This window comes from Grus americana, chromosome 3, assembly GCF_028858705.1.
Source record: "Grus americana isolate bGruAme1 chromosome 3, bGruAme1.mat, whole genome shotgun sequence".
NCBI lineage: Eukaryota > Metazoa > Chordata > Aves > Gruiformes > Gruidae > Grus > Grus americana.
Window position 1 is genome coordinate 62,667,117 of NC_072854.1, and position 25,313 is coordinate 62,692,429.

The 25,313-nt window shown below is 43.6% G+C and overlaps 1 protein-coding gene across 1 annotated transcript in view; it reads right to left on the reverse strand.

Moving 5' to 3' along the window:
• Positions 1–2,494: 2,494 nt before the first annotated feature.
• Positions 2,495–25,313, reverse strand: part of SLC2A12 (solute carrier family 2 member 12) — a 33,426-nt gene continuing 10,607 nt past the window's right edge. The window contains exons 3-5 of the mRNA XM_054819976.1: positions 7,842–7,964; positions 5,588–5,720; positions 2,495–3,765 (exon numbers count right to left, since the gene is read on the reverse strand). Of these exons, the coding sequence (XP_054675951.1) occupies positions 3,669–3,765; positions 5,588–5,720; positions 7,842–7,964 (353 nt within the window). The 3' untranslated portion in view covers positions 2,495–3,668. The remainder of the gene's footprint in view (positions 3,766–5,587; positions 5,721–7,841; positions 7,965–25,313) is intronic.

Sequence of the window (25,313 nt, forward strand, 5' to 3'; positions counted from 1 at the left end):
AAGACTAGCTATAAAGATTTAAAAAGCCCTTGATCACCACCTTTTGGAGGTATCTGAAGCTATTAGTGTCTCTGCAGTTAAACCGGTGTAGGAACTATGCCTTTGTCAGAAAGATGGTATTTTTACTTATTTGTTTCTGCACTAAATAGGTGTGCGCGGGGACAGTTCAGAAGAGCTCATAATGAACCCAAAACCTGTAAGGTGGGGAGACAATTTCTATGGTATTTTCTGAGTTAGATTTATTTTTGTAAGAACACTCACAAAATTATTACAGCAGAGGTTTGTTTGGGAAGCTGCAATGCTGAGAAAGATTTTGCAAAAGCCCCTTTCACTAAATGTGATGTAATAGAAATTGGAAGCCAGTATGGGCTCGGATTGCTTGTGCAAAGGTCTGCTATCTAGAGGCAACTGTCAGAAAATGGTACCACCAGAGCAAATGGGGATGCTATTGTCAATGCAGGTAATCCACTACCTGCTAAAGTCACAGATCAGGAAATGCAATTTCCTGCAATATAGTCTTACTAAAAATACATTGTATTACTGGATTTAATCTCAGGTACTTGATAGTATAAGAATGATGTTGATAAACTGGCAGTATATTTGGAAGACTACCCAGAGGCACTTTAATATTTCTTGTTCTGAAGCTGATTTAGTAGAACACATGATACTGATAACCATCCTCCATGCCTAACATGAAGCAGGTGGAGAGGTTTCAGTAGACATCAATGCTAAAAAACTGAGGAAGGTACTAACATGCCAAAACCCAGAAAATGGTGGGTTCAGACTGTTTTTTGACAAGATCATTTTGCAAGTGTTCAGAACTGATAGTGGAATCTGTAGGTTTTATAGAAAGAAAATGTCACTGTTGATCTAAGAAAAAAGCTGTACAGTATTAGTAGGTCCAGCCTAATAAGCACCCTTTGCTGGTGCTTGAGAAGTTCTCCCATATCTTTTGCTTTTCTTCAACAAATGCTTGCCAGGCTTCCAGGCTTGACACACACTCATTAGGCAACACATGGCACTGACAGTGTGTCCCATATTTTACTATTTCAGCTGCCCCTTTCCCCCCATCGCCAGAGTCAATCTCTGACTTCGCTTGCCCTTGCATTTCATTTGCCTTCATCCATGGCTCCAAACCCAGTTCTCCAGCTCTCCCTGTTTCACGTGGCTGAGCTCTCACACGTTTTGCATCCTTTTTCTGACTGTTTGTAGAAGTTACAGGAATACTCTTACCTTTTCCAACTCTTGCTGCTGCAGTGTGGAGTAAACTCTTACTGCTGTGGTCAGGGAAGCACAAGGAGACTCTTTGCTACGGGCGGTCTCCCATGCGGGGGCAAAGGGAGCTCTTCTCCTGGCCTCTTGTGGTCCATATGAGAACTGTAGACCTCAAACAAAATTCTAAGCAGAGTCTTCAATTTTTATTGGAAAATTCAAAGTAAAAGAAACCAAAGGTTTTCATGTCTGTGGAAAAGGAGAAAGCACCTGAGATCCGGGGTGGAATTTTAGCTTGGGATGGAATCTGCAGCTTCCCCATAGAGAATGAGAGCAAAAGGCTTTTGAGCTAACTGCTTCTGATGGGGCCTTTGGTCTGAGTCACCTACGTCTCAGGTGCACAGTCCCACTGTCTGTCCATGTGTCCTGGGTGTGCTTGGTCTCTTGTTGCTTCCTGTAGACTATATTGAAAGGGCTCACATGTACCCTTATCAGATGATTTTACTTAATCTTTGGTACACTGTGTATGCCAAAACCTGTGTCTTGCTGAGCCTTACGCATACTATCATAACCATTCTTAAAAGCAGCCCAGGCTTGTGACACCCATGAGGTTATTGTAAGGACTGCAGGCCCTAGGATCAGGACAGAAAAAAATAAGGCAGCCAAAAGCCAACTAGCTAGCCAGTGGCTGGTGGAATAGCTTCTTCCAGAGTCTCGCTTGCTTTAGATGACATCAGATCTGCATAGTTAAGAATCCTGCATTGCAATAACTACTTACCTGACCTTTGTACCAAAAGTTCAACGGGGTTTTTAAACTGATTCCCTGAAAGCTCACAATGCAGGAAAGTTGTGGTACAGATTTGGCTGGTAGGATCCCATCTTGAGGTAGCTAAATTTCCAGTGACTTCTGGCAAATCACATCCTTGGCTTCAATAGTTTATTTTCAGGTTTTGGACACATGTTCACTGTCTGAATAGATGTGCTCCTATAAATTTACCATGTCGGTATCTAGAAGTGCGACCATGTGAGAATCTGATCAGAACTGATCCGGTCTGCTCAGAAGTAAAACTTCACCTAGATCAGTAAGTTACTGTTCCTCCAGTGCAGGACACAGTCAGGTGGTTTTAACACTATGAGACAGCAAATAAAGTGGGATCATGTGCCTAGTTCGAAGTAGGATCTGCACTCCAGCTGACAGTGTCAGTCTTCTTTCCGCAATTAAATCCTGGAAGAGATGCCGCTGTGTGGCTGCTGAGACAGCCAGCATATTTTTAAAGCATGCTTTTTTTCTTTAAACAAAGAACCATTTATTTATTTGCTAATAAATATTTATCTACTGATCATTCTAGCAAGCCATTAACCTTTTAAGAAAAAACCACAAAGTTCTTTTATGAGAGCCGTATAGATAACCCTTTGTAGAGGCTTGTTGAGTACTTCAGGATACACTTACTAAGCAATAACCAAGAATTTGACACAATTTATGATTTGCAGTGATTACGGTTTCTGAACTCCCTTTGTGCTGCCCTGTACCACACAATTCTCCCTTTCTGAATCCAAAAGTCAAAGTCTAGTGTGCCCTGTATTGAGAAATAAAATTATTTTGGCATCAACTCTGGTACCTCCAGCTTCCAACTTTCCTGGGACTGTGAAGCCAAGGAAATCCTCTCTGTCTTCTGTAAGGACATCCTCATTCTAGAGTAATTGATTATGCAAATGTCCCACCATTAAACAGTTTGACTATGTTTTCTGAGGACTGTTTCCTAGGTCACTGAATCCTGGCCCTCCTAGGAAACTTTATGCAAAATTGTCTTATAAGCTGAGCATGCTCTGGTTATAAATAATTAAGTTCTGATAAACAAGATCCTTTTTCAAGTCTTGTTAAGCTGAAGCCTAAATTAATTCATAAACAGTTCCTACCCAGCAATTCTGCACTAACATCATCCTTTACACTCCATAGTTGTCCATTTTTGCTCCGTAGTGGCGTCTTCCCTAACGTACTGACAGAGAGTTGTTAACTCTTTTCAGCCCCTTTTTGGCTAGGCTAAACAGACCTGTCTTGGGTGGGCTCCTCCTGAGAGACAGGCTCTTCCTTCTCCTTGGCACCTCAGTTGTTCTTTGCATCTCTTCCAGGCTGAACTCGTGATGAATATGGATAACTAGAATTGTGCACAGCATTCCAATTTCCATTCACCTCCTATGTGCAAGAGCTAAGTAACCTCAGGGGAGGTGAGAGATGGTGGTTTGAAACAGATGGAGCCTAGGGTTCCAGTAAGTTATAAACTACAACAATCTTTAATGTTGGCTGTAAACTGCCACTGAAAGAAGCTCTACTAAGAAATGAAAGAGAGAGTATCTTGTGTATAATAAAGATGTCATACGTCCCATCAGAGCGTGAGCATCGCTGAACTTTTTTTTGTCTCAGTCTTTTGGTGAAGGCTGCCTTGGTCGCCTCAGGTCTAGTAGAGCTGCTGTTTCTCTTTCTTGGCAAGTTCCACCGGCATCAGTTTCTCTCTGCGCTGGCTCATCCAGCACAAGGGGGTCTTCACGTACTTCCTGGAGGAGCAAAAAACCCGCAAAGCTTTGCCATCGAACACAGCCGGCAGAGTGCTCTCCCTGTTCAATACGCCTGCCGCTGAGGACGCGGCTCTACAGGCTGCCCGCACCTCGGCAGATGCCCGAACACCCCGGGCCCGGGGATGCTCCGGCGGCCGCGGCGCTTCCCCGCCTGCCCGCGCGGGGGCGGCCCCGCCGCACGCTCCGCCCGGCTCCCCCCGCTCCCGTCCCCGGCTCCCCCCGCTCCCGTCCCCGGCTCCCCGTGGCTTTATGTCTGTCTCTAAGGAGGAGGCAGGAGAGGGCGCACGGGGGGAGGCAGCGCAGGCCGGACCAGAAACCCCTGTGACCGCGGCGAGGGAGAGCCCGGGGGCTCCGGCAGCACGGTTAGCTCCTGGTTTTCTACACTGGGATAATTGCTCTTAATTAGCCCATAAACAACCTCCTTCACGTTGCAACCTTTATATATTCTCTGGTAATCCAAAAAAACGCAAATAGAGGATGACCCACCGCACTAGGCTCTTCACACATTAATTAATTCCACTGTCAAAAAGTCTGTGTCTAATTTTCAGTTTGAATATTTCTACCTGTGCCTTCTAGCCTCTTTCTCTCCGTGTCCTTTCTCTTGCCGACAGGCAGCGGCCTGCTGGCAGGCTGTCAGCAGGGAGAGAGTGAAGGCGTCTGTGTTGCCCCATCAAGCCTGGGTGCGTGGATGAACTGGGGGATGCTGCCTCGCCTGTAGCAGCATGCTGCCAGCTGTGGTGAGGCCTGACGCTCACCCCAAGCCATCAGCCCTGCAAAAATTTTGTCCACTAAATTGTTTTCCCTATAATTTCTGTATCCTTTTATTCATTATGCTGATAACTTCTTGAGATGAGTCTAAAAAAGCAAGTAGCTGCTGTAGAGCAGCTCTTTGAACAGATCAAGAAAATGCTGCATTTTAAAAAACAGGGATGCTTATCTTTTTCTTATAATTTTTTATGACCAAAAACAACTCAAAAGAATGGAGACAGTAGCAAATTGATAATAAAAATCGCCAGTTCATTTATGGTCAATGACACCTGCATTTGGAGATTGGAAACAAACAGCATGTGTATCAGCAGGTCATTTAATTCTGTTATCCAAATTGATGTGCTAATTTTGTTGAACGTATGTAACTCCAAGGGCCACTCACTCTACTTCTGAGGGATGAGAAAAGACAGGTAGAGTCAAAAGACACAAAACCAGTCAGAATGGGTCATGTTAAAGGAGCAGGCACATGGCATTCATGTCGCCAACACTCTCTCCCTCTCATTGCTCTTCTACTCTTTTTATGTGGTGAGGTGGGGACACAAAACTTATGCTGGAAGAACCTTTTCTGGGTATAAGCTCATAGAGTCTACAGAGTCACGGGACTCAGTAAATGCACAAAAAAATGCCCATCTAGAAGAGCTATCAAAACTCACATGGAGCCTTGAAGTATTTGAGATACAGCCTCTCTCCTTTCCTCTTTCTGCATGCAAGCCAAGACACACAGCCCTAAATGTGAGAACACAGTTGCCCTTCTCTCCAGGAACACCAGTCAGCAAAAGTGCTGGGAAGCCAAGCCTGGCTGCAGGCGTTCCTCACAGGGGTACTGGAAACCACCATCCCTTTAGGGCCAGTCCTTCTGCACCAACAAAATGTTTGCTTGGCCACTGAGATCAACATATGCAAGCTCAAGCTTTGAGGCAATCTCACTTTTCCAGAAAAAAACCAACGCAGTTTCCTTTTTTTTAGCATGTGGCATTGAAAGGCTTTGTCCCTCTGGGCACTTGAGGCATGCGGTCACAGGTTCAGTACTTACTGTTTTGCTAGTTCCATGGATATTTGCTCCAAAGAGCATCCTTTCGTCTCTGGTATAAACACAATGACAAAAGCCAGGGATGCTAGGCTCATTATTGTGTAAATGAAGCACACCCAGGACAAGCCAATGAGCTCTACAAAGGAAGAAAACATGTCTTTTTAAATTTTCAAATATTATAATTTTTTTTCTGTTGCCATATCTTTATAGGATACAGCCCCTAATGGACAGGAAAAGTTAGAAAGAAACTAGGCTGTTATTCTTGGCTCACTTATTTGTGCCTGGCCATAATTTGAAAAAGAAGAGTGGTTTTGCTTTTTCTAATACTCCTTATGAAAGAAAATTGATGAGCCCATATTGACCCATTTAGCATGAACCTATTGATTTATTTTGCCTGTGGTCACTCTGCATGAAAACAGTGAGTAGCCATTGTTACTGGTCTGTGCAAAGGCACCAGGGGTCACAAGCGCCTCAAATTTCCACCCATGTCTGGTTTTGTTGCACATTATTTCATGGAACAAAACCAAGCATTTTTTCACACTGTTGCAGTTGTCTCCAGCTAATCCTCCCTGCCTGTCAGTTCCCAGCATTTCCACTACAAGTCACGGGTTCTGCGCCAGAAAGGCGTCCAAGAGTGAACTCCTAATGGGTCCAGCCAAGAACTAGTGGTTTTCTGAGCCTACAGTCCAGGGACAGGTAGGTCCTCAGGCTGAGGGATGCACTCTGCAGCTCCTGGAAAGTAAAGCATATACAAACAGGCTGCTGCAGCCCACTTAGCCCTTTTCCCTGCTAAAACTAAACCAGGAGGTTAAAACATTTGTCAGTGGTGTCATAGGCTAAAAATTGCAGCTGAAGCTACTAATCCAGCCGATATCTTCCATCAGATACCTAAGTGCAGGTGCTGCTGAGCACTGTGACCTCCACACATATTCATTTTAAGACAGAATTTCCAATTCTACCTTTCTGCTATAGACTAGGAATGCATATTTGCTTGTAGTTACACTTCCATAAACCCAGATTAGACCCAGCTAAGCCAATAGAGTTACTGGGGCTTTGCATTCATTGAAACTGAGACCAGAACAATGGGTGTGCATTCGCAAGTAACGCTGCACAGCAGGAGGGGGCCTTCAGGTGAAACAGTTGATGCTGAGGACCTGAGGTCCACACTATCTCTTTTCAGTGACATTTCCTTAGGAATAGCTCTAGTCTGGCCCAAGGACTGAGCAAGTGTTGGCAGCTGGAGTGCATTCACTCTGCATTTTCTGGTTTGGTTTTGTCCAAAAGCTTGCTCAGTTCAGGCTGCCCTGTGATGCAAACCAAAGTGCAGTGAGCGGAGGCGGCTGGATGATTTGCTTCTGAGGAGGACCCTTGATCTAACAAAAGTGCTAGTGTGGACACAATGAGTTTGGCTTGGCATATTTTTCCTAGTTTTAGTCAAGTTAGTACTCAGGGTTTTCTCTTTTTTTTTCCCCTAGGAAAAGAAAATACCAATGTGAAACCCAGTTTAGTCACAAATCACACTTATTTTCAAATCCATCTCAAAATGCATCCAACAGGATGAAAACCACCTCAACTTTTTGTGGGTTGATTGCCTGCCTCCGGTGGAGAGTAATGTAGAGTTAAAGGAAACCTGGAATTTCTGTTCTCTTATATTTTGATTTTCAGCACATATTTTCCTCTGAATAAGACTGAAAACTAAAATTTGCAAAACTTCTTATGAAATACAATTAGAAACAAATATTTGCCAATCAGTGAATTTCAACATCAGCATTTTCCCTTGTTTATCTTCACATTATAAGTTACTGTATGATAATCTCTTGCATTAAAGCATAAAACACTTCAACATGTGAAAAGGAATGATTTCAATGGGATTGTCATTAAAAATATTTGATCAGAAAAGCTGCGGTCTGTTCTAGAGCAGAACTTCCATTGACTTCAGAAGGTGCAGGAATCCTAAATATTATGTATTTTCAACCTACTGAGGAAACAGTGTTTTTAAGAGGTGGGTTTCAGAGCCTATGGAGTCGATGTGCAAGGTGCTCTGATAGGCAGCACCGTGAGGCTGTAATTACTAGCACAAACCTAGAACGATGTGGTGGGAATGGTGAAGTTACACTAACAAACAGCACCTAAACAGAGATCTGAGTCTGGCTCCTGAGGCATCATGGCTGCAATTTTAGCAGTGCTGTTTGTATAGGAAAGATTGATTTTGCCCACTAGAAGACTATCAACTTGGAATGATACAGAGAAATCTTACCGGTTACAGTCAAGAATGTCAAGGAGATGAGGAGATTGATACCCCAGTTCATGCTAGATGTCAAAGCCATGGCCCGTCCTCTGATCCCACCGGGGAAAATTTCACTCAGGACCAGCCAGGACACTGAAATGGAAGAAGAAAAATAAAAAGATGTTATCTTTGAAAGGATGGCTTTCTTTGATGTAAATTCAGGTAGTCCATGAATGCGGGTGAGGTGACCTGAAAGAATAAGGTAATTTTCAGCGAAGTTAGGTTTGTGTGGGTCCAAGCCCCTCAGGACCACCCTGCTCTGCAGTCAGCATCACCCCTGGTAGACAAGGGAAGGGCATCATTGTGGACGGAGCCTGGCAGCCAGCAGCCAGCATTCCCTTGGTGGACAAGGGAAGGGCAACTGACATCATCTACCTGGACTTATGCAAGGCATTTGACACTGTCCCGCACAACATCCTTGTCTCTAAATTGGAGAGACATGGATTCGATGGATGGACCACTTGGTGGATAAGGAATTGGCTGGATGGCCACACTCAAAGAGTTGTGATCAACAGCTCAATGTCCAAGTAGAGATCAGTGATGAGTGGTATTCCTCAGGGGTCAGTACTGGGACTGGCACTGTTTAACATCTTTGTTGGCAACATGAACAGTGGGATCGAGTGCACCCTCAGCAAGTTTGCCAACGACACCAAGCTGTGTGGTGCCGTCGACACGCTGGAGGGAAGGGATGCCATCCAGAGAGACCTTGACAGGCTGGAGAGGTGGGCCTGTGCGAACCACATGAAGTTCAACAAGGCCAATTGCAAGGTCCTGCATGTGGGTCAGCGCAATCCCAAGCACAGCTACAGGCTGGGCGAGGAATGGATTGAAAGCAGCCCCGAGGAGAAGGGCTAGGGGGTATTGATTGATGAGAAGCTCAACATGAGCCGGCAGTGTGTGCTTACAGCCCAGAAAGCCAACCATGTCCTGGGCTGCATCAAAAGAAGTGTGACCAGCAGGTCGAGGGAGGTGATCCTGCCCCTCTACTCTACTCTGGTGAGACCCCACCTGGAGTACTGCGTCCAGCTCTGGGGGCCCCAGTACAAGAGAGACATGGAGCTGTTGGAGAGAGTCCAGAGGAGGCCACAAAGCTGATCAGAGGGCTGGAGCACCTCTCCTGTGAGGACAGGCTGAGAGAGTTGGGATTGTTCAGCCTGGAGAAAAGGCAGCTCCAGGGAGATCTAACTGCAGCTTACCAGTACCTGAAGGGGCCTACAGGAAAGCTGGAGAGGGACTGTTTATCAGGGAGTGTAGTGACAGGACAAGGGGTAATGGGTTTAAGCTGAAGGAGGGTCGATTTAGATTAGATGTTAGAAAGACATTCTTTACTGTGAGGGTGGTGAGGCACTGGAACAGGTTGCCCAGAGAGGTTGTGGATGCCCCCTCCCTGGAAGTGTTTAAGACCAAGTTGGATGGGGCTTTGCACAACCCGGTCTGGTGGAAGGTGTCCCTGCCCACAGCAGGGGGGTTGGAACTAGATGATCTTTAAGGTGCCTTCCAACCCAAACCATTCTATGATTCTATGATTCTACCACCCTGCGAGTGGTGGGTGGTAACCATGGGCAGCGCCAGCGCACACAGAACCGGGGAAGTGAGCTCTGACTGCACATCTGTGTATGAAAGGGAGCTCTGACTAAATAGCTCTCAAGTGACGTAATGCTAATGGAAGTGGGGCAGCAAACCAAAGTAATCTTCAGCCTCAGAGCAGCACTGTGTGTTTATGCCACCTTATAAATCAACCTGCCACACTGAAGCAGGTTTGCTATTCCAGCTGTCTGCTCTATATAAATGAGATTGCTGAGGTATAAATGAAGAGAGAGGGCCTGATTTTTGGCTCCTTCATATCACACCACAACACAGGTGATCTAAATGCTGTTGTTGCTAGCCCACAAAAACAAATTCAGACATGAAGAGCTGGCTGCACAACCACCTCGATAGCAAGAAAAAAAAAAAGACATCACGTTTCTGCACCATTCCTGGTTATTAAAAAAAAACCAAACCCAACCCCTCAAAAAAAAAAAATTAAAAAAATCCCCTCCTTTTGTTCATAAGCAAGATGCATTAGCAAGAGGTTGTTGCGTGGAGAGGTTGTGGGTAGGTAGATGACCACAGCACAAGACCAGAAAGGTACATGTGGATGAACTGTATCTTCAGACCCTTGGACATGGCTCCTGTGCAATGTTGGTTCTGCAAAATAACAGATGGGAATTTCCTCAGGACACCGGGAAATCTTGAAGTTACATTTTAAAAATAGGCTCCTGTGCATCTGAGTGTGCATTGTGCTTGAATATCCCCTCTGATATTTGTAGGAATCCTATGTGACAGTACTGGTAAGGGTATAAAAGCAAAAAGTGCTGTGGAAACAGACTATAAAGGACCAACTGAAAAAAAAAAAAACCACTGAGCCTTGAGTCAACAGAGCAGATTCAAGCAAACTCTACTCTAGTTTTCTTTGTAACACAGATTTGAATTAACTAATGTTTTTTGGAGCTGCCCCAGATTTTTCTTAATTTTTAAGGAAAAAATACAACGAGCCTCATTCCCATACTGGAAGTGACCTAACCAAGTGGTGACTTTATTCTGGAGAATCAAGACTATACTGCATAACGGTCTGACGCTGTTAGGCATAGTCGAGTGGCACACAGTCATAACACAGCCACCGTGTCTAACAGCACCCGTAGAGAACCTTGGGGTTTGGTTCTTTTCTGACTTGGGTCACAGCAAAGTTTAATGCACTCACTGCTGACAAGACAAACTTTGCTCTAAAGAAATGCCCCGGGCATGTTCTGTGGGGTCTCTATGCATGGGGAGGGGGCAAAGGAGAAGAGAACTGGCTTTGCAAGCAGGTGTTTTCCCCTGTCAGGCCAGCTAGGCCTGCGCCTGAGCAAACCCAGGCCTTGGCAATGCATGGGCATCTCTTTATTGTATTTTGCCCCTCCTCAGCATCAGGGCCGTTGAAACCAGTGTCGTTAGTCACAGCCGATACAACATGTCACAACAGGGAGTGCTAGCTGAAATGCAAAGCTGCAAGTAAGCGAGAAGCAAAGGAGCCCTTCTGAGCGGTGCACGCACAGCCCGTGGAGTTTGTCTCCGTAGGAGAGCCTGGCAGCCAGCAGCCGAGCTCAGCTGGAAAAATGGTTATTCACCGTGACTGGCAAAGGAGATGGCATAGTCATGTTTGTTAGACAGGATTAAAATAAAGTTTGAAAGAATTAAACTTGCTTTCTGCTGGGCGTAAACCAACCTCCAGGAATAAACTTTTTCTGTGGGTACTTTGGTCACGCCACAGCTGAAATGTGCGGCACTGTGGCAGCTCCACTACCATGCATTTTTCCAAGGACAGACTGGCCCTTTCAGGTGAACTACAATTTGTCTGGAGGTTTGAAACATGTTGTTTTCCTGTTAAGTAACCAAAATACTTGAGCATCTGCATCAGCTGCGGTGGTGCTTTGCTACTCTTATTTCAACCAGTTATTCAGTTCAGACAGATCCCACCGACATACCAGATCTGTTCTTCATGTCTGCTAATGGTAGCTACTTCCTCTGGCATGGCCCTGACCTCAGCTTAGCTGGGAAGGAGTGGATAGGCTTATTCCCCACGGAGAAATAGCACTTACAGAAATCTGAGACTTATTACATTCTGTTTATCCCTTTCCCCAAGCTGAGGCAGCGATAACGATCGATTCTTTGCTTTTAGCACCTCTCTGGGATTGTTTTTGCTATTTGTACCTTTGCCAAAAAGCAGCAGCTGCTGTAGGTACAGCGGGGATGTGGCTTTCCCTTGGGGAGCCAGTAACTGGGTTCAGGCTCCTGTTCATAGTGACTGCTGCTACCTCGTGCGCTGTGTGCGTGCAGCGCTGCGGAATTTTAACCTGCACGCTCCCAAAGTCACTGCAGTCAACTACGTGCTCTGCCTTCGCTAGCCTAAGCAGTGACATTTTACAGGGGAAATCAACCCATCCTTGAAAAGAGGGTCCCAATAACCCCACCACCACCTCTCCATCTGCTGTGTAATCTAACATTATTTCAAAAAGACGCTGTAATAGTAACCGCATTGCACGCACTCAATAGTTTTCAGTGTCTGCTCTGGCCACCCTTGGCTGGTGTTTGTGAGCTGGTGCTTTCCAGGTCAGATGTGGATAAGAGATAAGGCTGAGGGCTCAGTGTGATTCTGTGTGCTAGGTTCAACAACTACAGGATTTGTTCTTATAGTGGCTGCAGGTAATAACTCACCTTTGCTGACCTGGAGTGAGTAGTATATTGACAGCAGCTGAGAAAAACTGTATGGTTGAATAGTCTTTTATTATGGTACAGTCTAGAGAAAAGAACACCCAGTGCAAATGCAGAAGAAAATAATGCATTGACTCAGAAAGTTTAACTGTTTCATTAAATATCACTGAAACCTTGACATTCCTTGCCCAAATAGGAAGAGCAGATATACAAACAACACCTTGACCAAGATGGTGACATGCACCTCTAACAAAGTCACAGGAGCTGTAAAGGCAGAAAACAGAATAATAATGGAAGATTTCAGCTGCTCCCATTAAGGCTGAATAAATTGCATAATGGAGCACAGAGCTGGGACTACCATAATCTACTTTTAGATACCATTGATGATGGTTTCTTTTAGCACTTTGCCCGATACTTAATGAGAGAAAAAAAGCAAATCTTGCTTCAGTGCTGAGCAAGTTCAAGGGTAGTTCAAGGTGTAACTGTCACAAAGATGCTCTGTTATATTGGTTATAACATTTCAAATTCAATATTCTTGCAGAAATGGAAGAGCCAAGAGCCTACTACATTTTATTTCAAAAGGAGAACAATATTTGAATAAGCCTGCTTTCTACAAAGAAATTAAAAAGATGAGGGTAAATTCTTTAGTGGTGTTATGGCAAATGTTTAAATTAGCTGATTAGAGTTGTCTAGTTTTTGCTAAGGAAAGCCGTGTCTCTCTGAAATAGCTAAGGAACATGAGGATCAAAACGAATGAGCCACTGTGCTTTTCAGTTTCAAAGAGCTTTGGTGAAGTGTCAGGGGATAGAAGAGAAGGTATTCATATAGTTCAATAACTGTTAATAATAGGAAACAAAGGACAAGGCCAGTTTTCACAGTGGAAGGAGATTACTAGATCTGCTCAGTATATTTCCAGATCTCTCAGGAAAGTGAGGTGAATGTACATGCAGAACTTACTGATGGTACAAAATTTTGGGGGTAATAACAATGAAGAAGGATCATAAAGAATTGAAAAAGGACCTCAAAATATTGAGTTCTTTGAAAAAATAACCCATAAAATTCCTTATAAACACATGCAAAGTAACATGTATGGAGAAAATCAGCCACCAGTCCCCACACCAGCATGCCACCACTGCTCAGGGCAGAAGTTCTGGAGCCTCTGTGGGTAGCTCATGGACAGCATCAGCTCCCACGAGACAGAGGTTGTGGATGCAAACAGAGGCTTGGCAATTTTTAGGAAGGGAATACTGAAAGTGCCACTGCGCACGCCTGTTGTGCCTCTGTATTTGACACGCTGTGTGCAGATTGGGTCAACTCAGAAGTAGATGAGCCACAGGGAAAGGTGTGTAATGGGATCTGCAAAGAGCAATTAAACAGACGAGGACTCTTCAGCTGAGATAACATACAGTGTAGGGAAAGAGAGTTGAAGTTTATAACATTGTGGCAATGAACAGAGGACAGGTTTTCATTACATTTTTAAAGACACAAACCAAGAGAATCCAAGTGAAGTTACCAGGGACAGCAGTTAGGAGTGGCAGGAGGATATGCTTTTTCAAACAATGCGTATTTCAACTATGGAACTCACTTTCACAAGATGCTTCAGATGTGAAAAATATTAGTGGGTTAAAATGATTAAATGCTGGGTGTTAAGACATTATTTCTCTGTATGTGTGGAAAAAGATCCATCAAGGACTATTGTGCACAACAGTAAAAATAAATCCCCAACATTTTTCTTGAATCTCCCTAAACTACAGATAGCCGGAAGGACACACTGTGCATGCTATATGTGTCTTTTCTTATGTATTTTCCCTCAGCATCTGCTACTGGCTATTGCTGGAGGCAGGGTAACAGATTGATTGAGTGGCCCTTTTGTTTGAGCCAATATGGCCAACTTAATGAGCTTTATATTTGGGCTATAAGCAAAGAGATGTCCCAAACCCTCATGTGATGTCTTCCTTACTTTCTTACTTTACAGCTAGGCAGTAAATAAAAATAATTTTAAAAAAATTAACAGGCTTGCATCAGAGAAGCAGAAACATCTGTGAACATCTGAGAAATACTGTGAGCTTGAGGGTACTCAACATTCAAGTGAGGTACGTGAATGAAAAATGTCCTTGTTTCGACCTTATTCCTGCCAGGAAGCAGAAGCAAATTGGAAGCTGCTCAGCAGTTCTCATTAATGAAATGTTAGATTCCCTTGGTATTCATTTACTGCTTAGCATTTTTTCCTTTCCTATACCTGTATTGAGTGAGGTCAAGTTCTTTATGATGAGATTTAGAAAGCGACCATTGCAATACTTGAAAGAATTCAAGTTTCTGAGGTATAAACTCTGGGAAGAGATTAAGTGGATTTACAGCTTAGGAGGGAAGTAGGCAGAAGTATGTAAGACTTTGAAAGCGAGGACTGGGTTGTTAGCAACAAGACGTCCAAGGGAAGATAAGGAAGGGATTATCGCACCAGCAATGCAGACAGACCATCTAAGAACACGTAACAAATGGTCAACGTTGGGGAAGGATGCAAGCAAGCCACTGCAAAGCTGCCACGAGAGGAAGGAAGTCAAAGGACATGGCTATTGACTGGCTTTGCCAGGGCCAAATTTTTTTCCAGGCTTATGAAACCCCACAGGTTTTTCATTTAGCTGGTTTCTGGCTCTGCTGAGTATTAACACAAATAGCCAGCTGGCCAGCTACTTCTCACAAAAAGCTGCTTCAGCGCTGGTTTGCCTTGATTTGAAAATGCAGGTTTGCAGGGGACAGCACAACCCTTTGCGGTGTGCATGGTAATGAGGTGCGTACCTGTGAGGGCATGCAGCACTGGGGCAGAGCTGGGGTTCGGGGTGGGGGGCACCTGCTGCTGTAACGCACCAGCACTGCCCCGGCACCGCTCCAGCACACACAGAGTGCAACCCCTGCCAAGGGTTTTGCAGAGAGATTTGCAGGGCCTGGCAAAAGTGAGGGATGCTTAGACTGGAAAGAAGAGAGGATGAGAGGGAGTTTGTCCTTTGCCAAAGCAGGTAAAAGAGATATGACGCAAGAAAAGTGGACTGAAACTCTGCCCATTGTTTTGTGCAAGCAGCCAAAGCAGACAATCGTGACTGGCGTTAAAAATCAACGACTCTGCTTAATGAGAGCCATTTATCTCTCTGGCTCTGCCCCATAATATGAGACTGAAGTGGCTGCTCAAAATTAATAACGGGCAAATATAAAGCAAATGAGCAGCTATATTGCTTTGGAGAGTGTGTAAGCTGCCAGCAGAGTGCCAACCTGCAAAGGGTCAAATCAAACCCTGCGTGCGCACATTAAAAGGAATGGAATTACTCTGTTGCTGAGAGATAGGGGAGTCAGGAGAAGCCTCAGTTAATCTCACGCCCCTGGCTGCGTCCTGATCTCTGCGAGTGAAGGCAATATGTACCTCATTCTATGGCTTCCGAGGCGCTTCTCTCTGAGCAGCTTTATGACTACGGTTGCAAGATACCTGATACCATTGATGATCCAAAAGGAGCTGATGTGGTGTGGCAAATCTTAAATTCTTTTTCTTTTCTTCTGGTACACTACATTTCTGTTTCTAATGGTTAATCTTTTAGGCTGACTTCTTGAAGTAACATATGTTAGGACAAGCGGAATTTAATGCTTTTATCTCTAAGGCTGTATCAGAGTACATAAACTTTGTTGTTCAGTGTTTGTACTATTTGCATCACTATCTAATAGACAGGCTCAACATGTACTTTTTTAAGGAACCTTGCAGTGGCCCATGGAAATCACCCTTCACTTGTGCCTCTTCCAGTTTACATTAGAGCAGCAGGAGCATTTTGGGGGAAGGGACTGTGAGACCAACACATTAGCTCCTTCCCCTGTTTTCTGGGCCACTTGAGAAGGAGGGCAGTGAGATGTACTTCACCTCCGATTTTCCCCAGCCATCCTTCCTCCCCTAATCTTCTCACCACTGTGTGCCTGCATTTTAACACTTTCTTTTTTTACTATTGCAATTTTCATCTTCATGAATGTGAAAAAAAAATTTAATGCCCAGTATGGGTTTTCCTGTTTCAGGCAAGCTTTTCAATATATTCTTAAATCTATTTTCAGAGATTTTCAATTACCATCCATTTTCAGCTTGAAAGAATAGTCACAAACAAGAGCTTTCTTACAGACAGTGATTCCCATCTAAAGGATTGCTGGGCAAGAAGTGATAGATATATAAGGATCTAGGAGTGGTAGAATTGTCTTAATTAATGTGATTTGTGGCTCATCTTGCCCAATAACAGTACTCAGCAGCAAATATATCAGTAGGATGCATCATAGCTTTACTGTAAGCAGGCATGTAATAGTCTGCACCTTTTTTAAGGTCCCCTCATAGAAGTTGATTTGAATTGATGTATGAGATGACAATTCTGTTTGCAACTGGATCTCACAGCCACTGTCTCTCTCTCTCATCCTTTGTTATATAGACACTTACAGTGTCCCATCAAGACAGAGCAACTTGCAGAGCAAGCAAAAAAAAAAAAAAAGGAGAGAAAAAGAAAAAATGAAAACAAGCCTTCAGGGGAGAATGTGGTTATTGTAATAAATCACATACTATCTACAAAAAAAGAGCCTTTTAATTAAAACCTGAAATGTGTATTCCTGTTTGTAGGTGTTTATTTGTTCGGAATATTGAATCTAGGATAATCCTCTTAGGCATTTGCAGAGGAATGACTGCAGAAGCCAGGGGCACTAATTCACGAGGAAGTTGTGCATGAATTAGTTCAGATTATCACATATGTCACTTCTAAAAAGTATGGAGAGGAGAAATTACCCAGCTAAGTTGGTAAATGAACCCGTTTTTCCAGTATGCAAGGGCCAATGTTGGTCCTTAAGGGGGTGCACAACAGAAAAGAGCTGTTGAGACACAGCAGTTTGGGGAAATGTAAGCCTTTGCTCTTGCAACATAGAGATTTGTGCGTATGCTTTAGAAAACTCCCAGTGGAAAGGATAAGCAACCATTTACAACATGGCTTGTTTGGTGAGAGACCTGCAATGATCCATTTTTTTAAGTCCCTCCCTGCCACTGCTGCTCATGCTTTGCTTGGGTTGCTGCTGGAGGGAGGCAGCAAGGAGGAAGGTGTGAAGGCTCTAGGTCCACTCACTACAATGTGTCTTTTAGTTCTCCTTCATTCATAACAGTTTTCTGACTTGGGGTTGATTTTCAAAGGCAACAGAAGCTGGGTGCCCTCCTGTGTCCCCTTTCCCTGGCTTCCCTCCCAGAGCTCAGTGTGACACAGAAACTCAGGTGCCACGGGGAGAAGCAGCCTCCTGACCCCATGCTCTGACTTACCATCCTCTCTGCACTTGGGCTGCCAGTATCCGCCTTCCCTAGCAGTGCCAGTAAGTTACGTGATTGCACATTTTTACCTTTCTGGCATAATTATTTTCTCATACTTTATAATACATGTTTTATATTGATGATCTTTACAAGTGAAATAAAATACTGACTTTGCACTTGAAGTCCTACTGACAGTTCTAGTTTTCACACAAAGCTGGCCCAAGATCAGATTCCCTCTACAAAACTCCTCCCAGCCCTCTCTCCCAAAGGAAGCTAGATTTTATGGAGCTTTTATGAAGCTTGTCATATATATACTTTTTATAAACATATATAAACTTTTTCATAGATTTCAGTGTCACAATGATCTTCTTTCCAAGAACATGGTCAGTGGAAATGAATGTAAAATCATTCATTGTCTTTGACATGATTATCAAAGGCCACTATCATTTACTGAATGCTTAAATGCAACATTAACCTACGAAGTAAGAAGGGCAAATTTGGCTAATGATAGGCATCCTTGATTATCATACAAAAGCTTGTACTAGATGGTATGCTAGACTCACTTGACTGTGCATCACTTTACAGAAGATAATGTCCCTGTAGAACAAAAAGGGATCGTTAGTTCCAATAACTAGTTAGAATGGCAGCAATATTCATTCTCTAGATTTTTTTTTATAAAGTGCGTCTGGAGGTAAAATGCTTCATTTTGGTCAGCAACGACTAACTAACCTGAGTCGAACTTTAAAACTATGCCTAATTTTAAGCACAGGAGCCATTCCTGTTAAGCAGTGCCCTTGTGTCAATAGCTTTATTAACATATTAGTAGAGAGCTATTTATATAATCCAGAGCACCAAGATCAGAATATTGACTCAAATTGCTGTTTAAGTGAAGCATAGTATGCCAAAAGACAGGTAGTCCCCTACCTTTTCTAGGTAGTTCCCGGAGCGCCAAATTTCGTGCTCAGGAACAGCAGATTGAACCACCGTTCACAGGCATATTGGCTGGGGCATGGCGTTGTCGCTCCCTCTTTTCACAGTACCGAGGGTTCTGTCTTTCAGAAGGCAAAGTCCTTGGCCTGATCTGCCAAGATTTTTCCTTATTTATATACTTAAAAGTAAAGTTTGAAGAGAAAATGATGTCCCACATTTCAGTTGTGCACCTCAGTGTATAGTTCAAGTTCAGTGTTGAGGTTGAGCAAAGCTCCTTGCAAAATGGTGTCCTAAAATAATTAAGGAGAAGCTCCCACTGACATTGTCTCATTACTGCAAAAGCATTTTTTTCCTTATTATGACCTTTTTCACACCTAAAAAAGCCTTCCAGACTTGTAGGTTCTATCAAGTTAGATAAGATTAACCTATGTGGCTGGTATTTTAGAGAACACCTCCTGCAATTTGAAACCCTGTAATTCAGCATCCAAGTATCCAAAAATATCTTAAATTGACTTGCACTTCACCACTACCGATCATCCTGTGAAAAGGCAAACTGATTCCTGGGTTAGCTGATGTGTTAAAAAGGGCCTTCAGATAAACTGTGTCTGAGGCAAGGCAATAGGAAGAGCTGGCAATTTGCAATCCTTGCTTTATTTTTTATTTTAGCTTGCCCTGTCCTTCTACTGCAGCTTCGTAGTACAGATGCAGTGTGAAATAAAGGCCACATGAGGCACTATTTGAATAGCACAGGAATAATGAACTAGATAAATGCTAGGAGTGTCATATTCAAACCATGTGGATGCATACATTAAAAGATGATTCAGTACAAATGAACAGTGCTAGGAATCTTGTCATAAAATAAAGAATCCAAGATAATTTTTTAATTAACTAAAATAGGACTTTCTTTACTGCTCCTGAGTGAAACATGCACATTTCCAAGGCTTATTATTCTGCTTCAGATCCAACAAAGCATTTAAGCACCTGCTTATTTTTGAGCACATGATTTAATCCCCACCACTATCTCCCTTTCCAGAGTAAACCACAAAACAATATAAAACTGATGTTGCGCATTTCTGTGACATTTAAGGCCAGGCCACAGCCACTCTGCAAAGTGTAGAAGCTCAAAAATAAAACATTGCAAACAGATGTCACACAAAGCAGTGCTGAGCATGAATGCCTGTTAACATCAAATTTATGTGCACTATAAATTAATGCAATAACCACGTTTTGTAAAAGCCTAAAATATTTCTCCAATGCCAAAGATACTGATGTGAATTCTAGATGCCCCTATCTTTTACCAGTGTTTTCCAGGCTAGTGCAAGGCCATACAGCTTACAATATTTCAAAACATAAGACCAACCCACTACATCCACAGAAGGTCAGAATTTCCACACTGACAGTTCTCTCCCACAAGATTTTCCAGCTTCTGGTAGGACATTTGGAGGCCAAAAGCAGATCCGAGAGCATTTTGTGGTAGAGAAAAAGCAGTCCTAGGCAATCTGGATCATAAGGGTGGCAAGAAAGAGGACCTCTGTGATCAAGTCCTTGGGCTGTTCAGTGCCATATGTGAAACTAGCTGTTCTGGGGTTTGTTCATATATGCATTTAGTGACTGAGGTGAAAGACACAGAAAAGGTTCTGCATTTACCCATGCTAATGAATCATGCTTTAACTCAGGCAGCCAGTTAATCTAAGAATCACAGGAGCTAAGTCAAGGAGACTAAATTTGTCTCAAGCGTAATTCTCTGGCTTTAGGGGAATGTTCCAGGTCTGAGTTTTGGCTTGCTTAATCTAACAAAATGCATAAAGACTGCCACAGACCACATAAGATTGCATAAGAGGGACAGAAATGGATGGAAAGACAGACTTATTTCCTTCCTCACCTCCATGGATTTCACTTTTCTTGTCAACCCTTGAGCTTTCTTCCATCCTCCTTGATCTTTCTTGCCTGATCCTTCTTCCATCTTCCCCACTGTCCCCAACATGGGTTTAAAACTGCATTTAAATTACTTCAACAACTCACAATAAAATGTAGACAAAACAAGTGGGTTTTTACATGGGAATGGAATGGAATGGAGTGGAATAGAACAGAACAGAACAGAACAGAACAGAACAGAATAGAATAAATTCAGTTGGAAAGGATCTACAACGATCATCTAGTCCAACTGCCTGACCACTTCAGGGCTGACCAAAAGTTAAAGCATATTATATGTGGAAAGCTATCACACAGTCTAATTTAGCTTCCTGATCACCCTAAACTCTCTCAATAGCCAGTGAGGAAAGGAGGGCTACGCCAAAGGAGGGGTCAGAGAGCAGGGGTCAGAAAGCCCCCCGTAGGTGGTGAGAATATTTTCCTTTGTTGATTATCTAAGGAAACTGGCTCCCATATCAGCAAAATTTCCAAACATATTGAAACATCTGTTCCATTTTAGGTATAAATTAGCTCAGGTTTAAAGCATCCATTCAAACTGATATAATTTTAACTCTGATATACTCAATATGTAAAATCTGCCAAGGTTTAATCTAGAAATGGGGATCTCTCATTCCAAACTAGACTTTCATCAGTAAAAAATTGCTCCTAAGATTTGTGCTCACTAGGGGCTTGCCTTCACTGACATCCCTGCATGGGTTTTGTTGCTCACGGGGCTGACAACTTACACAGAGAGCTCCCGCGCCAGCAAGATGGTGCATTGCAGCAGGGCTTGCTGGAGATCATGGTCACTGTCCCTTCTCAGGGGCACCCAGGCTGGGGGACACAAAGCCACAATCCCAGGTTCGTCATGTGGGAGGAATTCCATCACTGTGAAACTAGTAACCCAAGCTTGGTGCCCTGCTACCCTTCCATGCGCTAGGGAACTGCTGTCCCCAAAACTGCCATTCATTTTGTGGGCCCTGTGCTGACCCTCCCCTAGTACATGGTCCTCAGACGTGCTTCACATCCACTGCAGGTCTGGACTTCACAGCCCTGGGCACTGGCGAGGTGCTCGCACAGCCAGATGGTCCCCTGGTTTGTGGGTAATGTGCTCACTTCAGAAGTTAAAAGGAAACACTGCTGTGAACAGAGTGATAAGCATGAAATTTTTTTCCAGTTTTCCAATCAGAAATATTCACCTGATGGCTGAGGCTTGCAGACAGCAACAGAGGGCATAATATCGCAGTCTGAGAACACTTTCCATGGGTATTTAATTCCACTATTTAACATGTTTTAATCAATACCAAAGTCCTGCCAGTCCTACAAGCACCCACTCATGGGAGCTGTGCTTTGATGGGACTGTAACAGCTATGTGGAAAAGCAGGGTTTGCAGCAAGTTCTAAATCTCTCCTCCAAGACTCTGTTATGCACTTATTTGTCGACCACAAATATGCAAAAAATATTTTTTAGATTTTATATCTATGTGGATGGGTATATGTGGTATTTTTTGTCCGAGCCCTGAAACTCAGAAGACATTTCTCCAGCTGCAGACACTGATCTGCCTCAGGTGTGTTGTGGACACAGCTGTGTGTGTGCCAGGTGGGTTCTGAGCACTTGGGGCCAGGGCACCCCTGCAGCTCCACGAAGTCCCCTGGAAGAGGAGCCTGTGATGGCCTCCAAGAGAAGAGCTCTGAAAGTTTGGCTCTTGGCTTTGGAGAGCCACACGAAGCTGGCAGCTGCTCTAGAACACACACTAACAGAACATCTTCAGTCCCCAGTTGGCAGAGACATAAATACTTTCCAACTTTATGCATCTAAGTAATTTTAAGGATGATTCATCTCACGAAACTGCCCCTCAGTCTCTCACTTGTAGGTGCTTTTGTTGATTTGCATCCACACCATCAGCATGAACTGTGATGATGTTGGCAGTACTGGTGTTATTTGCACCAGCAGATTATCCCGAAGTTCACTGTCCAACTGCTTAAACACCTTTGCAGAACAGAAACTTGTTTTAAGGACTGACAGAGGGGGAGGCAAGGCACCAATGCCATACATGCAGTCCAAATGCACATATTTGACATCTCCCTTTCAATAAAAGTGTTCCGTACTCCACAGCAAAAAAACCCTGTGATGTGCATGGATCCCATTGAATTGCACTCCCACAATATGTGTAAAGAGGTATTGCCCAAGGCCTGTTTGCTCACTTGCTTTTTATTTCCTAGAACAAATTCAGACTGTAAAAACATGCCCTGTTGGGTCCACACTGAGTTTGCATCACTTGCTTCTCAGCTTAGGACTTGTTGGAGCTCCTCTGTTTTTTGTTCCTTAGAGAGGATTGCCTCCAGACCACATAGCATCCCCGTATTAACCCGTATGGTGCTGCTGTCTCTCTTTCTTGTTGACTTGTTGGTGAGATCACCCAGTGAGATCTCCTCACTCAGGGGATATATAGGAAAATACAGAGGGAAGTTGTCCCTCTTTAGTCTTTGGTCTTAAATGGTGGAAAAGGAGATGATCAGGGCAGAGAAGCAGATCTTTGGTAACGGCGACCATCTGACACCTAAATCTGAATTTTGTTTGTGGGGTCTGTGAGGAAAGCACCAGGACTCTGGACACCTACTCTGCTTCAGAAATGCTAGAGCTGCCTACAGTTGTTAACCAAAAGAACTCTCTTGCATGTGCTCCATCCAACCCCAAGAGTCCCACATTTACAGCCTTATTTTGGAAAATAAGTGTGATACTCCAGGAGTCTGGCTTTCCTGATTCCTGCATCTCAAAATGTTTTACCACACAACAGTGATGACTGAAGGAGGTGACACCTCTTTATAAGAAAGGACCACTATTTTTTGCCCCTCAAGTAGTTTGAACAGAGCATCTGGCAAATGAGATGCTCTGCAACTATTTCAGTTAATCCTGTGTAATTTAGTAAGTGGTCATGCATGGTCGTGGCCCTGATTAGAATTTCTCTGTGTGTCCTTTGTGTTCAATTAAATTCCAGGGTCACATTGAGCTTTTAGCTTGGGTGACAAATTGGTGATCTACCTCCACACTGCACTCATCTCATTAGCCTGCACTCACTGCTCCCTGTGCAAGGCACAGCAACATTTCTGCGAGGCTCAGATTTCTCCTGTCCACTCCTCCAGTGGCTCGAATGTCTCTTCTTGCAAACATGCACTGAAAACAATGAAGAGTCCCTCTGGCACCCCTCACCCTTCACATGGCAGCCAGAGAGAGGTTTCTAATGGGTTCTGCAGGCATCTTTCCCTGATGAGAATGGTTCATCCTCGTTTGACCTTTCTGATATGCAGACAAAGGTAACTCAAGACAATGATGGGTGTCGAGTAAGTCCCCTTAGCTAATAACTGCCTTGAAATGCCTCTGCAAACATCCCTGGAGAGACAGCATGTGCTGTTCTGCGATGTGATGCAACACTGATTTGTTGCACCTACAAAACAAACATCCTCATAATTGTGTGAAATTGAGTGTGAACAAGCAGTTGAATCGCAGTTCTTCAAACGTAATTAATCCGAAACAGAGCAGCAGAAATACTCCTTTTATCTTGCCTAAGGGTTGATGATATAAATACAGAGCACCCCAGAATCAAAAAAGTGACTAAGCAGATGCTTACTAGTCTGAATTCTTTTATAATGCAAAAATGGCTTTTATCTCTCACTGTCTATTTTTGAGTGCTCATCACTGTGCTGCCTGGGTGCTTTGATAAATGGCAATAAATATATTCAGCATATGTTTAGTTCATTAAAAAATCCATTTACTTCATGTAATTTGGAGACAAAAGAGAAATCATGGAAAAATACAACATTTATAAATGTCTGCTGTGCAAATCTGGACTGTAACTAGCTCTTTGACCAGAATCCCCCAAAAAAGGAAGGGGGGGGGGGAGACAAAGTAATTAAAAAAAGATGATAGAGCTCAGGCTGCATGATCTGCCCTATGAAGAGTGTGCCATTTTCCTAATGGTGCTACATAGACTGTCCTTTATCCCCACAGAACATAATGTAGCATGGACTCAAAATAAAGCGGGTGAATTTGTTCCAGAAATGGCCTTGTGGGGTGGAGGGAAAAGAGCAAAATCTTCTTTGTTCAAAAGAGGCTGATTTGATCTGTAGGTTACAAACAGACACATCCCCGGCGCTGCTTCCACCTTAGCCAGCAGGATGGGCAGACATCGTGCAGAGTATGAGAATTTGCACTGAAAATACAGTGGTGCGGGGGTTACAGTGCTTCTGTCCCCAGGCTCCTGGGCATCGCCTGGCTGCAGCAGCCCGGTGTGCAGCCTGGATGCCTCCCTCCCATTGCATTGTAGACAATGGCTAATGGTCTGGTCCAGGCCACAGACCAGATTTAGAGAGGAATAACATAAACATGTTAAAACTGTTTACTTTATATTAGCAGAGGGGCTTTTTTTTCTTTTTTTATGCTAAGAAAGGCACACTGAGGATAAGAAAGCTAGGCTTTTAAAATACATTCAAAGATTTGGACTCCAAACAGCAGATGTTGAAGGTTGTGTATGAGACACAAATCATAACCTCGCGTCCCAACCCAGACTATTTAACCACAATAGATCCTTTGCAGATTCCAATAATCTCTTGGTTCTCTGACCCTTGCATTTTCTATATATTGTCAATTTTAACATTGTATTTTTAAAGGCATGGAAGTGTTTTGAAAGTACTTATCTGCATTTTGAAATACCTGTATCTCCCCTGGACCTGGCCTTCACTTGCTACACAAAGGCGTCTGTCAGTTCAAATTGCTTTATCATACATGATTTCAACATGCTGGAGCTAAGATGGTGCCTGTTGTTTCCCATTTGCTGTTTGAGAGCATTTGTGCTCTTAGTCAAGAAAGGGATCAGAAAACAAGCAGGGGGCCTCAAAGACTTCTCAGATTAGCCTGGCAAACACATCTCAGTTTCTGTAGCCCTCAAGGAAGTAGAGGTCGTTAACATTAACGTCACATCAGGCCAACTCAAATGACCAGGAACCCACTTAGAGCCAGGTCAACAGGAAAGCAGCTTTCAACAGGAGGCCAAGCCTGAACGCGTGCCCCTGCCT